Here is a 14,603-nt window from a genome sequence, read left to right on the forward strand (position 1 = left end):
CTCTCCCCACCGGCAGTAGCGAGCTCCAGGGGAGGTGAGGGCAGCCCCCTCCCAGGCCCCTCCAGCACGACACTCACCCAAGCCCCCCCAGGCTGCTTGCTCAGGAGATCCAGCCAGGATAAGCCCCCCAGAGTCGACTCTGTGTCGCCTGCCCGGGGCGGGGGGGGCAGGGGGCTGCTGTGTGCCTCCTCCCCTCCGCAGGCACAGCAGCTGTCTCAGCCTGCCCCTGGTGCCGCTCCCTTGTAGCTGGTTGCAGCAGCAGCCAGCGAGGGAGTGCAGCAGGGAGCTGCAGGGGGCAGTCGCCCTCTGCCCAGGGCAGGCAGGGACGCTCAGGGGGAGGCATGCAGGGGCAGCAGGCGGGGCCGGGGGACACTCCGGGAGAGGCGTACAGGAGCAGCAGGCGGGGCCTGGGGAGAGTCCCGGCCCCAAACATTGGTGGAGCCAGGCCCCCTGGGCGCTGAATTTACTGGAGCCTGGACACCACGGGCCCATACAACTCGCCGCCCCTGTCAGCATGGGTCAGAAAAGTCTTGACATAAGGTTAATATACAATGTACGATGCTCAAGGCCAGGGTTCCCTAACGTGGGTCAGCTGACTCGAGTCCCACTAATCTTGAGTTTACATTGCAATGTAGACATACCCCTAATAGAACCAGGCTAGAATTAGAACCAAGGCATGCCAATTCCCAAAATTCAGTCACTAGTCAACATTCCTCCATCCCACCCCCAAGCAAATGGCTTAACAAATGATCTCTGTGTACAGTAGACAGCAGCCAACAATTATTAATTCCCCAGGCTTAGGCATTTTGGCAGTAAATAAACTGATGACAAATGGTGGATAAACAAAGAACTCAAGATTAGCAGTTCCCCTGCATAAAATCTATTCCTGCTGCTGCATCCTAGTTATTCCCTTCTTGGTAATTAATTCTTTAATACAATCACCTGGCAGAAATTAAATTCTGTATGGCATGTAGAGGATTAATGTTAGACAGTTTTATAAAAGAGGGATGCTGTTAGAATTGGCCAACTACTGCAGAAACAGAGTTTGCAAACATATGTTCATATTTTGAATGGCTGTTTCATGTGACCACATTTATGCCCCTTTTTATTCACTATTTGCAAATGGGATCTTTGCCTGAGAGTATCTGTGGAATGGCTATTGTTCATGCGAATAACTATACTGGCATGCTAATCAGGGCATTTTGCAAACAAGAATATTCACTCTTTGTTATTCTCCTGTTTTAAAAGTTATCCATACACAGAACAGAAGCAATACCATGGAACCAAATTGTTGCACCCAAACTCTTTGGCAAATACCTATGAATAATAAATACATAATTTACCTGTAGTATTGTTAAATAATTCACTAATAGCTTCAGTTCTTTTCCCAGAGAATGGATCAGAAATAGCTTGTGTTTAGCTTAGGCAGAGAGATGGCAGCCTGAAAACAGATCAATGAAAAATTCTGAAGATGAATATTGCCCTATGGAGGACAGTATTTCCAGGATTTTCAGTAGTTCAAGGATGAAATATGCCTACAAGTCTCCAGAGGTCTGTAGGGCATTCACCTGTGGATGAGCAAGGCTACAATCTTCAGTCTTCCATTGTTACATGTTTCAGTCACAATGTATCCCAAGGAATATATCAGGATAACAGCAAAAAGTGGCACTACAATCTACTATCACTGTGCACAGATGAGGATCTGGAAGTGATCTGGGAAAAAATGAGTTTAACAAAGATATCGACCTATAAACTATTTCACACATTCTGTTCACAAAAGCAGGTAGGCACTAATAAGTCCTTTTATTACTAAACTTTTTTTTCATTTCTTAAAATTATTTCCTAAAATCCTAAAAATGATTTTTTAAAAAATGGACACATCTATAGTAGAGCTGTTTTGGACCGGAAGTGCTGACATTTAAATTCAATAAAAACTCTGTCCGTTTTCTGCACTCCAAATACGTCCCACCAAAATGCATACATTTTTGTAGGTCTTGCAGAGATTTGCACAGACTTCCATGGTAAAGTTGATGGCAAGAGGGCCAAATTCCCCTGTGATGATGAATGGAGGAACAGTCCATTGTGTCTGCCTGGCCTCTGTCTTGCATGGAGTGGGGATTCACCTGAGGGCAAGTGCTGTTTTCATTACCTGTGATTACCGCAATGATGCATTAAATTAGGGCATTCCTCAACCATCCTGTCTTGGGCCTGTGCAGGTCACCTGTGAGCTCATTAGGCAGAAGGCAGGTTGTTAGCATTTTACACCTCTGTAACCCTGAGTTGGTGAACTTGCTGCACTGGACCCTTTGATCTCAGCCAAGGTTTCCACTGGAAGAAACTGGTCCAGACCCTTGTATCTGGCCCAGTATGTTTATTGACTATTCAGAGCCCCAGGGCTGTTCTAGATAGACTGGCTCATAATCACACCCTACGAGCAAGTACACTGGTTGAAAATCACAAGAGTGCAGTGTGCTACAACCATGCCCCTTTCTACTGCCAGAGGCCAGGGAGGTAGTGCTGTTCAGCCAGTCACACCGTCCTATGCCAGCCCAGAGTTCCTCCATCCCAAGGGAATTCTCATGTGCCCATTTAGGGGAGCTTTACAGCTCCTTTGCACTCCCAGAACAAAACAGGCCATAGGATGAGCCAGAATCTGGCCCATGGCATAAAGGGTGTGCACATGAGAACTGTTTATATAAAACTAAAAGCCCTCATTGTATAAACTAACAAGGCTTGGTGCACTTTTTACTACCAGGCCTGTAAGCTATTCATTTTCCTCTCTGGATCCCCATGCTGGCAAAGCTTGGGATTCCTCTACAGGCAGCCCATTACATCCATCCAGGAAAATACATTGTATTGCTCAACAGTATCCCCTCCAGCTGCACAAAGGATGCTGCTGATGAGTTCTGAAGTGTCCTGTTCAATCACACAGGACTGGTAAAGGAGTAGTTGTAGTGTAGGTCCTTACATGTAGGGAGGTGTAAAGTGATGGGTAATAGGGGGGATTTTCTGTGCTCCATTAACAACACTGAGGATCATTTCCAATAAAAAGGAAAATATACCTTTGCTAGCTCAGAGAACAGCTTTTCAGTATTGCAAGTTTTTCCAATAAACCTTGCCCTCCAAAAAGAAAATGCCCCACCTTGAGGTCTTGAATCCTGAGACCAGTGGTGGAAGTAATGTTCCTGTGGCTTCTTGAACTTCAGTGGAGTTACTGCAGGGTTGATTATGACTCTGTCTCAAATATTTGCTGATAAAAATTGACAGAGTTCGTGCAAACATTACAGGACATTACTTGTATTCCATGTTCCATACACAAAGCTACGTAAATGGGTAGATGAAACTGAGCAACAAAGATCTTACCTGTAGCACAAACCTGAGCTGTTTTGGAAAATAAATACTGGCTTTGTTTCTTTTCTTGAGGCACATGCTTCTTCTTAGTCACTTAAGTATCTAAATCTATCAAGTTCTTTGTGACTCCTTAAGCACCTCACCATCTCAGATTTGAACCTTTGAGATGCCTGATATTTCATCTGACACTCTTATCCTCCCATCCAGTGAAACTCTTCTTTTTGCAGATCAAGGGCCAAATCCTATTCTTAGGCACCTATCTCTCCCCATTCATTGTATAAGAACCATGGGTGCTTAACTCAGGCTTTGTGGATCCCATTGTTGTTCCAGTGATTTTCTGCATGCCTAGAAGTTAGGCATTGCAAAGTTCAGCATCACAATGCCTACGTCTTTTTATGGTTCTGGGCCCAACTGCCAAAAAAAAAATTAAATTGTGGAAAAACAAGCTGTTTTTATCTGGGACATACTATATTGCACTGTGATGTCACATCAGATAGCACCTATACTATAGAACAGCTACCTGAAAGATATAGTGAAATTGTACATTATGACCTATACGTTTTTTTGAACCCACAGAGGAGAAATTAGTGATGTCCAATTTATTTCCTTCTTCACAGGCAATCCCTTTTGAGATGATTCTGTGGCACATTAATTCCTACCATTAACATTATTTCCAATAGACCTAATTTACTACTAGGTCATTCATTACTGAAATCAGGGCAGTTAAATCAGCATAAAACTAGAGTAACAGTGTTGAATCTGGCCACCTAACTGCATCACTCTTTGAGATCATATTATATCAAGTTAATTTTCCAACTGTACTATAGAAAACTCCCTTTAAACTGTAATATTGCTTTCCCTTTTAGCATATAATTCATACTCTTTCATATAATGCAGTGAAATAGCGCCCTTCAAACTGTAATTTAAATTTCCTTCCGAAGAATTCTCTAACATTTACCTTGTACCATAATAAAATACAAGGAATTCCTTTTCAAATACAAGTATGTAATTTTGTCTTCCATCTAAACATGCTCAGTTATGTCTTGCTGATTCCCCACAGTCTTTCAGTAACAATGCAGCATAATGCCATATCTCTGAAGCTCTATCAGCATATGTGTGGGGTCATTGAAATCAGGTTTAACTTAAAATTGTGTTGGTTTAGAAGACTAGAACAGTGTAAAATATAGAGGTATGGAATTCTTTTAACCATCACTCAATTCCCCATCACACTCTAATGTGGCTCATCTACATTTCATCAAGTTCAATTCTTGAAGGGATTTCTGTGAGCAGTAATGGGTCAGATTTCAAAATTGTAATCATTGGATTTCCTAAAAACTTGATTTATGCTGTGAGAAAGAACCAGCCTTGCTTATACCAGATGGGATTTTCAGAGACCTATTGGAGTTCGGCTCACAACTTCCATGGATTTTTAGTGGAATGTGGGCACTTTAGGCCCTGAATAAAAATTGAGTCTAACAAGCATATTATGAGAGAGGGGAAAGTCTATTAAAGTTTGATGTATTAAGTAAAATCACAAGCCTAGAGAAATTTTATCCATTCTATAGAACACACAGGGAAAACGTCTTAGAAATACTATTGACACTTCTGTAGAACTTGACTCCATTTTACTCTGATGTATTCCTCACCGTTTCCTAAGATCCCCTTGGAGATCATGAGCTATTGTGCCAAAACTTCTTTACACAAACTAAAGTTTGAAGACAGAAAGCAGCCACATGAGGGTGTATCTGTGGTTGAGGTTGAACAATCAGTCTGTGCCCTTGAAAGTCTGTGATCCCAATGGATTTTCTGCTAAAATCTAGATATATTTCAAGCATCTTCCCTAACTATCATGTTGAATGAATCATCCAATGGGTAGTGATCAATGGCTTCACATCTAGTTGGCAGCCGGTGTCAAGTGGAGTGCCCCAGGGGTCGGTCCTGGGGCCGGTTTTGTTCAATATCTTCATAAATGATCTGGAGGATGGTGTGGATTGCACTCTCAGCAAATTTGCGGATGATACTAAACTGGGAGGAGTGGTAGATACGCTGGAGGGCAGGGATAGGATACAGAGGGACCTGGACAAATTGGAGGATTGGGCCAAAAGAAATCTGATGAGGTTCAATAAGGATAAGTGCAGAGTCCTGCACTTAGGACGGAAGAACCCAATGCACAGCTACAGACTAGGGACCGAATGGCTAGGCAGCAGTTCTGCGGAAAAGGACCTAGGGGTGACAGTGGACGAGAAGCTGGATATGAGTCAGCAGTGTGCCCTTGTTGCCAAGAAGGTCAATGGCATTTTGGGATGTATAAGTAGGGGCATAGCGAGCAGATCGAGGGATGTGATCATCCCCCTCTATTCGACATTGGTGAGGCCTCATCTGGAGTACTGTGTCCAGTTTTGGGCCCCACACTACAAGAAGGATGTGGATAAATTGGAGAGAGTCTAGCGAAGGGCAACAAAAATGATTAGGGGTCTGGAACACATGAGTTATGAGGAGAGGCTGAGGGAACTGGGATTGTTTAGTCTGCGGAAGAGAAGAATGAGGGGGGATTTGATAGCTGCTTTCAACTACCTGAGAGGTGGTTCCAGAGAGGATGGTTCTAGACTATTCTCAGTGGTGGAAGAGGACAGGACAAGGAGTAATGGTCTCAAGTTGCAGTGGGGGAGGTTTAGGTTGGATATTAGGAAAAACTTTTTCACTAGGAGGGTGGTGAAACTCTGGAATGCGTTGCCTAGGGAGGTGGTGGAATCTCCTTCCTTAGAAGGTTTAAGGTCAGGCTTGACAAAGCCCTGGCTGGGATGATTTAATTGGGGATGGGTCCTGCTTTTGAGCAGGGGGTTGGACTAGATGACCTCCTGAGGTCCCTTCCAACCCTGATATTCTATGATTCTATGATCCCAGTCAGGCCAATGTTCTCAGGTTTTATATCTGCTGTTAGCTCAGTGATACCTGTGCATTCAAAAATAAGATAAGGACCATGAAAACTGTGCCTTGTACAGTGCTGTTTTCTTATGCAGTACAGATATTAAAGTGCAGATAATTACATTGTTTTCTAAAATACAGGTAGACTGAAAAATTCTTTCCAGTTTTGTTCATTGTGATCAACTTGGTTTCATGTGAAACAGGCAAGGCTCACAGCATTACCAGATCACATAGAATCATAGAATATCAGAGCTGGAAGGGACCTCAGGAGATCATCTAGTCCAACCCCCTACTCAAAGCAGGACCAATCTCCAATTTTTTTTTTTGCCCCAGATCCCTAACTGGCCCCCTCAAGGATTGAACTCACAACCCTGGGTTTAACAGGCCAATGCTCAAACCACTGAGCTGTCCCTCCCCCCTAATGTTATGCATACTGCTTTATCTAACATCGCATCTATGATAGTTTTAACTTCAGGTAATATAAGAAGCCTTTGATTGTGTGGTATGGTGCTATCATTTTCCTGCTAATCACAGTATGGGATTTGGTCATAAATGCCTGACCTGGATGAAAATGAAGTACTCAGTTCCAACAGCTGGAATTTGTATCTGTAAATTAGATTAAGGGTTTTAGCTTAAACAGAGGTATCAGATGGGGCTTCCTCTTATTCCACTTATCCCTACTCTAGGAGTGGAACCCTTACTGCAGAGAATTCCATCTATAATAAGGAAATTAATTGTATTAAAATGGTTGATCTCTAATATTTTGCTGCACTTCGCACTGATGATGATCCAAGAAGTTTTTGGAAAGGGTAAGGGACAATTTCCTGGTGCAAGTGCTGGAGGAACCAACTAGGGGCAGAGCTCTTCTTGACCTGCTGCTCACAAACCGGGAAGAATTAGTAGGGAAAACTAAAGTGGATGGGAACCTGAGAGGCAGTGACCATGAGATGGTTGAGTTCAGGATCCTGACACAGGGAAGAAAGGAGAGCAGCAGAATACGGACCCTGGACTTCAGAAAAGCAGACTTTGACTCCCTCAGGGAACTGATGGGCAGGATCCCCTGGGAGAATAACATGAGGGGGAATAGGAGTCCAGGAGAGCTGGCTGTATTTTAAAGAATCTTTATTGAGGTTACAGGGACAAACCATCCCGATGTGTAGATGGATCTAGACTGTTCTCAGTGGTAGCTGATGACAGAACAAGGAGTAATGGTCTCAAGTTGCATTGGGGAAGGTTTAGGTTGGATATTAGGAAATCTTTTTCACTAGGAGGGTGGTGAAACACTGGAATGCATTACCTAGGGAGGAGGTGGAATCTCCTTCCTTAGATATTTTTAAGGTCAGGCTTGACAAAGCCCTGGCTGGGATGATTTAGTTGCGGATTGGTCCTACTTTGAGCAGGGGGTTGGACTAGATGACCTCCTGAGGTCCCTTCCAACCCTGATATTCTATGATTCTATGATTCAATATTTATAAGCAACCTTGGTATATCAATACGATACCTTGAAGGAATGCCAATATTTTGCTAGTTTCTCTGTTTCTTCCAAAATAAATTATAGTAAAAAAGTACCTTTCCCCATAGATGTGTTCCTCTGGAATCTACAACTGTAAGGTATGATGCATAGATGGATCTTGCCCTTTCCACTTGGGGTGGTCAGTTACTGCTGATGCACTTTCCACAGGAGCCTCAGAAAACCTTTCCAGGTTCCATGAGGAAGGGTTAGAGGATGTGCATCATCCTCGCGCATGTGGGGAATCCATCAAAAAGTTAACAGTGGTAGAGGCTGCATTAACTTCCACACTCTGCACTATAGAAGTTCCAACCCGTTACCTACACCATCCCCGAAGGGAGGTTTCTAGTGGCAGCTGTGTGTTACAGTGCAGCTGTGTTAGGAGCTCAGGACAGATTGCAATCTTCTAAGATCTGTGGATTCTGGGGGCTGAATGTTGTGATTTTTTTTGTGGCAGAGAACTTTATACCCCCTTGTTTCCCCACCTCCAACTTCAGCAGAATCATTTGAAGAAAACTTGGGGCTTACCACATTGTAGTCAACTTTCAGCTAAACAGGTCAAATTATATTCCATACAGTAGAACGTCTTATTAACTAATTAGATAATTATAGGTGGAGCTGGTAGCACTGCCTGCTATTAAGGTTGTCCAACACTTCTCATGATAAGACCTTGCTTTCAATTGCTTTTAACTTTGCTAAACTTTAACTGTTTGGGCTGAAATTTTCCATTCTGGATGAGTGCCTCAGGCTGGATTTCAGGGGAAATTTCAGCCAGAACAGTCCAGCTGTTTCCAAGAATGAAGCTAGAGAAAAAAATATTGTCTTGCCCATGTTCAAAAATTATTGAGACCTTTTATTTGGGAAACTCTAAAGCCCCCATGCTTTGGAGTAGAATTTTCGCAGGGACGTGGCCTTTGTGTCTTTTCCCAGCCCTGTGAAAATCTGCCCAAATTTGGCCAAGTTATAATTCTTTGAAAAATTGCAGTTTGCACATAGTCAGACTTGCAAGAGTTTAACAGCTAAATTCGTAAAAGATTCTTTCCTCACTGAGCGTGCTCCATCCTGTCACAGCTCCTGTGTGTGACTGGACTGCTCATGCACCATCCTCACAAAACAGCTGAGCATGCTCCAGCCCAAGGCTGCAGGGGTTAAGCTGGACTTTCCTTGCAATGGCTGCTCTGGGATGGGATGGGGCTGGGCACTGGAACTGAGAGAAAGGAAACTGTCTCTCCTGTGTTCTCAATGACCCTCTGGCTGACTCCCGGACAGTGAGAAGGAGGAGGAAGCCGTCTGATTTGAATGCAAGACCAAAGGGAAGGAAAGGAATAGACTGGGACAAGGAGCCTCATAAGAAGACTTGGACTGGAAGTTGGGGGAGAGTAATTGTGACTGGGAGTTGGAGGGGGGGAAACTGGGATTGGTTGGGCAATGAGACTGAGACCTGTGGGAGACTGGGCTTGGCTGGGCAAGAAGACTGGGGTAGAGAACCGGGGGAGGGGAGGCTGGGATTAGTTGGACAGGAAGGCTGAGACTGGGAGCTGTAGAGAGGAAAAGACTGGGAGTAGGAGCCAATGAGGAAATGGGGGGACAACTGGGAGCTAGTTTGCTGGGGGGACACTGAGATTGGCCAACGAGGTAGGGGAGAGCCTGGGGCTGGCTGAACAAGGAAAGTGGGACTAGGAAGCAGTGCGGGGTGGAGTACGGGGACGAATGGGAGGAGAGACAAATCTGACAGGTGGTGTGTGACGCAGAACTAGGGCTGACTGGGCCAAGATACTGAGATGAGGAGTCCAGGGATGGAGATGAGTGAGTGAGATTGGATCAGGAGCAGCAGGAGGGAGATTGGGACTGGGAACTAGTGCTTGGGGAGAGGGGAGATACAGACTGGGCCAGCAGCTGGGAGCTAGGAGCTGAGCCTGGCTGAGCAAGGAGACTGGGACTGGGATGAGAAGCCTGAGGAGTGGAGAGGGGGACTGGGATAAGGAGCCAGATGTGGGGAAGAAGCAGGACTCGCACAGGGATAGGCTGGAGGGGACAGGGTAGAAGTGGTCAAGTTTGGGGGAAATGGACGGAAGAGAAAATGCTTTTTTGGTGAATTTACTATTTGCTGACAAAATTTCACCCAGCTCCACTCACTTCTGCAGCTGAAGTCGGGGGAGCTATGCTTCAATATATAAAGTTCTGTATAATTCTACTCTGAAAAAGCAAAGTCCACCCAAAATTATTGAATACTTTTGACCGTAACCTCTCTGTGCTTCCCCATCTGTAAAATGGGGATAGTACTACCCCCTTGTCTCACAGGGGTATTGTGACAATAAATTAATTAATATTTGTGCTGCACACTGATTCTATAATGTTGAGCACACAGAAAAGCCTGTGAGGATATTAATAATTCTGTCTTCAGATCAGGGTTTGAATAGTATGCAGTAAATAAGGCCTGGGGCCACACATTGAACAATGAGGCGAAAATAACATATTGGATGGCTTGCTTACTAAGTGAACATGGTACATCTTGTGCACTGAGTGAGGCAGGAGTCCTCTGGGAAAAATTGTATGCAGCAATTAACATATGTTAATTAAAGACTGTATGTTAGGGGACTGAATTGAGGTGGCACAGATCATCTTAATTCTGTCACTTCCTAACTTTTGAGTGCTTGACTTTGCAACCTTTATAGTGTTCTTTTAAATTTGTATGTTTGTATAATATTGAAATAACCTTATCTTGGTATTTTAAAATTTATCATTTTCTTAGATATAGTGAAACTTTGGTACTGAGAGAAGTAATGGATGTGAGGTTTTTGTACAAAATGTAGAGATAAGAATGGCCATACTGGGTCAGATCAAGGGTCCATCTAGCCCAGTATCCTGTCTTCTGACAGTAGCCAATGCCAGGTGCTTCAGAGGGAATGAACAGAACAGGTAATCATCAACTGATCTGTCCTCTGCAGCCCATTCCCAGCATCTGGCAAACACAGGCTAGGGATACTTGAGAGCATGGTTTTGCATGATCTGATTATAAAGATATAAATAATCTAAGCTCTAAATAAAGGCAGATGGTCCAACTCTGTTGTTACATATATGGGAGACAAGGTGGGTGAGGTAATATCTTTTATTGAACCAACTTCTCTTGGTGAAAGAAACAAGCTTCCCAGTTTATACAGAGCTCTTCTTAAGGTCTGGGAAAGCTACTTATATGGGTATGATACATATTGGTATTGTTGTGAATTACAAATATCATGCATGTTTGCATAGTTCTAAATTTTTGTTGTTTATTGTTTACATAAATTACAGTGCAAATTGTAAACAGTGTATCTGATAGTAAATCTGAATGATCTGCAGACCAAGAATCATTCACACACACAAAAAATCAAGACTGGTTTTAAATAACATGTCCATGTTAAAATGTTGCAATTTGCTTATTCACAAATAGGGAACAAAGGTGGGATTTCACAAGTCAGTTATTCGTTGTGAATTATGTATTCAGCTCTTGTGCTCCACTGTAAAATTTAGCTACCGGAATTGCCAGTTCTGTTTTTATTTTTAAATGGTCCGTGTTCTTTTGCACTTAAGCACCTCCATCACAATACTTTCAAGATTGTGTATTTGAATACAGATCCTTACATCGCAGGAGAAAAATTGCATTCAGCAGTTGATCTCCTATACTTATTACATAGACTGTCATGTGTAAGTTAGGGAAAGAGTATGTTACCTTAAGATGATATACACTGTAGTCCACCAGTAAAATAAATACATGTAGTATAAATAGAATGGAGATACTATGGCCTGTTTCTTAATGTCCCCAAAGAATGACAGTTAGGCATATGCTGCTGTCATAAATATAAAGGGAAGGGTAAACCCCTTTGAAATCCCTCCTGGCCAGGGGAAAGCTCCTCTCACCTGTAAAGGGTTAAGAAGCTAAAGGTAACCTCGCTGGCACCTGACCAAAATGACCAATGAGGAGACAAGATACTTTCAAAAGCTGGGAGGAGGGAGAGAAACAAAGGGTCTGTGTCTGTCTATATGCTGGTTTCTGCCCGGGATAGACCAGGAATGGAGTCTTAGAACTTTTAGTAAGTAATCTAGCTAGGTATGTGTTAGATTATGATTTCTTTAAATGGCTGAGAAAAGGATTGTGCTGAATAGAATAACTATTTCTGTCTGTGTATCTTTTTTGTAACTTAAGGTTTTGCCTAGAGGGGTTCTCTATGTTTTTGAATCTAATTACCCTGTAAGATATCTACCATCCTGATTTTACAGGGGGGATTTCTTTATTTCTATTTACTTCTATTTTTATTAAAAGTCTTCTTGTAAGAAACTGAATGCTTTTTCATTGTTCTCAGATCCAAGGGTTTGGGTCTGTGGTCACCTATGCAAATTGGTGAGGCTTTTTATCCAACATTTCCCAGGAAAGGGGGGGGTGCAAGTGTTGGGAGGATTGTTCATTGTTCTTAAGATCCAAGGGTCTGGGTCTGTAGTCACCTAGGCAAATTGGTGAAGCTTTTTACCAAACCTTGTCCAGGAAGTGGGGTGCAGGGTTTTGGGAAGTATTTTGGGGGGAAAGACGCGTCCAAATAGCTCTTCCCCAGTAACCAGTATTAGTTTGGTGGTGGTAGCGGCCAGTCCAAGGACAACGGGTGGAATATTTTGTACCTTGGGGAAGTTTTGACCTAAGCTGGTAAAGATAAGCTTAGGAGGTTTTTCATGCAGGTCCCCACATCTGTACCCTAGAGTTCAGAGTGGGGGAGGAACCTTGACATTGCGCTGCATCTGCATATCTGGCAGTTAGATGTCTATCTGCAATAATTTGCTGTTATAGTAAACTCCACCCATAATTAGTTACACTTATTTTTATGGGAAGAAAAAAGAAAGGATGATTTTCAAAATCATGCTGTATATGTTTATAAGATGCAATACAAAAGCTGACCTTAAGCATTACCGCCCATAACTTAAGTGTCTATATATGTAGGTCAAGAGAAGACCTAGGGACTCAGGGTCTCCAATATGTATAACTAGCATGTACAGTAACATCCGATCTAGAAACAGTGGGTCAGATTTTCCTCTTGCGTATCAGTGAAGTCAGTGGAGTTACACCATTGTAAACATGATGTGAGGGAAGACTCAGCCCAGAAGCCTTCAGTTGTACACACCTCTTTATATTTATAAAATATTTACACTGCTCAGGAAATGGTGAGTTGTTCCCACAAATCTATACTGTACTTGCAGAACAAATGTACAGTTCTTTGGGAAGTTTCATCTTAAATTATTCTCAAGTATCACCATTTACACCTCCCTTGCATTCTGAATATTGGAAGCTGCCTCTTTACCTTGGACCTTGTCGTTCTTTTTGCAGATCATGTAAACGGGCACTGTACAAGCCCAACCTCCCAGACTTGCAGCTCTGGAAAGCGGCTCCCTAACGCAGATGTTACAAAATCAAATCGCCGAGGGCCTGGGAGGCCCCCATTTAGGAAAGCACAGTCTGCGGCTTGCATGGAGATTTCCCTTCCAGTCACAACAGAAGGTGAGTGCCAATGAGCATTTTCATTAGGTATGTGTTAGTTTCACTTTTCCACAAGATGTGAAAGCAAACTAGTTACACGCTATTTAGCATGATCCCTGTCTTAGTCACTTCTCTAAACTGCTGTCTTCATTTAATTGTTTAGAATTAGAATGATCCCTGTGTTTTAGTGTTGTTACTAACCAGCCTGCTGCTGACTTTTGTGCTACCTAGAGATGCAGTATACCAAACTTCCTGAAACTCTCACAGTCCTCCCATTCTCTTTTTGAGCCTGGAAGCTTTGCTCCAGAAAAGTGATTGTTCATCAGAATTTATGTACAGTAATTCTGACAGCCAGTGACATCAAAAGCTTAAAATATTCTGATCCCTGTTTATTCATGAGTCATAGTCTGAAAAATGAGAAATATATTTATAAGACTAAGAGTTTAACCTTTGCTCACATGATGTATTATTCTTTGGTATTAAATATTATTAAGGGCTGTAAATTCTGCAATACCCTCTCTATGGGATTTACCCCTTGCTGGAGAATTGTGGTCCAGAATCAAAACTTTCTTTAAAACAATTTGTTTTGAGCACTTACGTTTGTGAATACAACCTCCAAATTTTGAACTAAGTATAAACCATGCAGTGTTGTCTACCTGAGTGTGCAGACACATTCAAACCACAGTTCTGAGGAGTGTAAACTGTTCCATTCATGTCAATGGGTTAAGTGCGAAACTTAAAATATGCCCATTTAAATGTCAGCATTGCTAACTATTTCAGTGCCCATCATTTTAACAGAAGCATCCAGCTAATGTGCTTTTCCCATAACCTCAAAACACCTCCTGTGCCTTGTGAGATGCTGTCACTCCCAATTATCCCTCACCTACCAAGCCTGCAACTTCCCCCACACCCTCCACAGCTTCTACAGCGCAACAATGTGTAGTCCGTACAAAATGGTTTGGCAGTCAGCAACTGAAAAAAATGTACTATCAAAATAAACAGTACAGGGGCTCTTCTACTTTAGTCTTATTAATTTTCTTATTTAACTTATTAAAAATGCTATTTTTAACTTAAATGAGGCTGCCACAGAATTTCCAATCTGCCAAAGTAACGACACTTCCCAGGGCTACCCTCTGGGCCATAGCACTCCCTGGAGTTTCTGCAGTGCGGCAGTCCCACCCATGACATGCACCTTTTGCCCCCAGCATCACCTCCAGTATGCCCTCCACACCGTGGCTTGCAAGGAGATCACTGGAAGATGGCCTTTTGCCTGTGTTCAGCAATACCTGCACCAGGGTAATTCTCCCAGAGTCAGAA

The 14,603-nt window shown here is 42.9% G+C and overlaps 1 protein-coding gene across 10 annotated transcripts in view; it reads left to right on the plus strand.

Moving 5' to 3' along the window:
- The window catches only part of STXBP5L (syntaxin binding protein 5L), a 430,597-nt gene that overhangs the window by 382,368 nt on the left and 33,626 nt on the right, over positions 1–14,603 (plus strand). For all 10 annotated transcript variants that reach the window (XM_048819147.2, XM_048819156.2, XM_048819179.2 and 7 more), the window contains one exon: positions 13,137–13,307. In XM_048819147.2, the coding sequence (XP_048675104.2) occupies positions 13,137–13,307 (171 nt within the window). The remainder of the gene's footprint in view (positions 1–13,136; positions 13,308–14,603) is intronic.

The sequence above is a fragment of the Caretta caretta genome, chromosome 1 (genome assembly GCF_965140235.1).
Source record: "Caretta caretta isolate rCarCar2 chromosome 1, rCarCar1.hap1, whole genome shotgun sequence".
Taxonomy (NCBI): Eukaryota; Metazoa; Chordata; order Testudines; family Cheloniidae; genus Caretta; species Caretta caretta.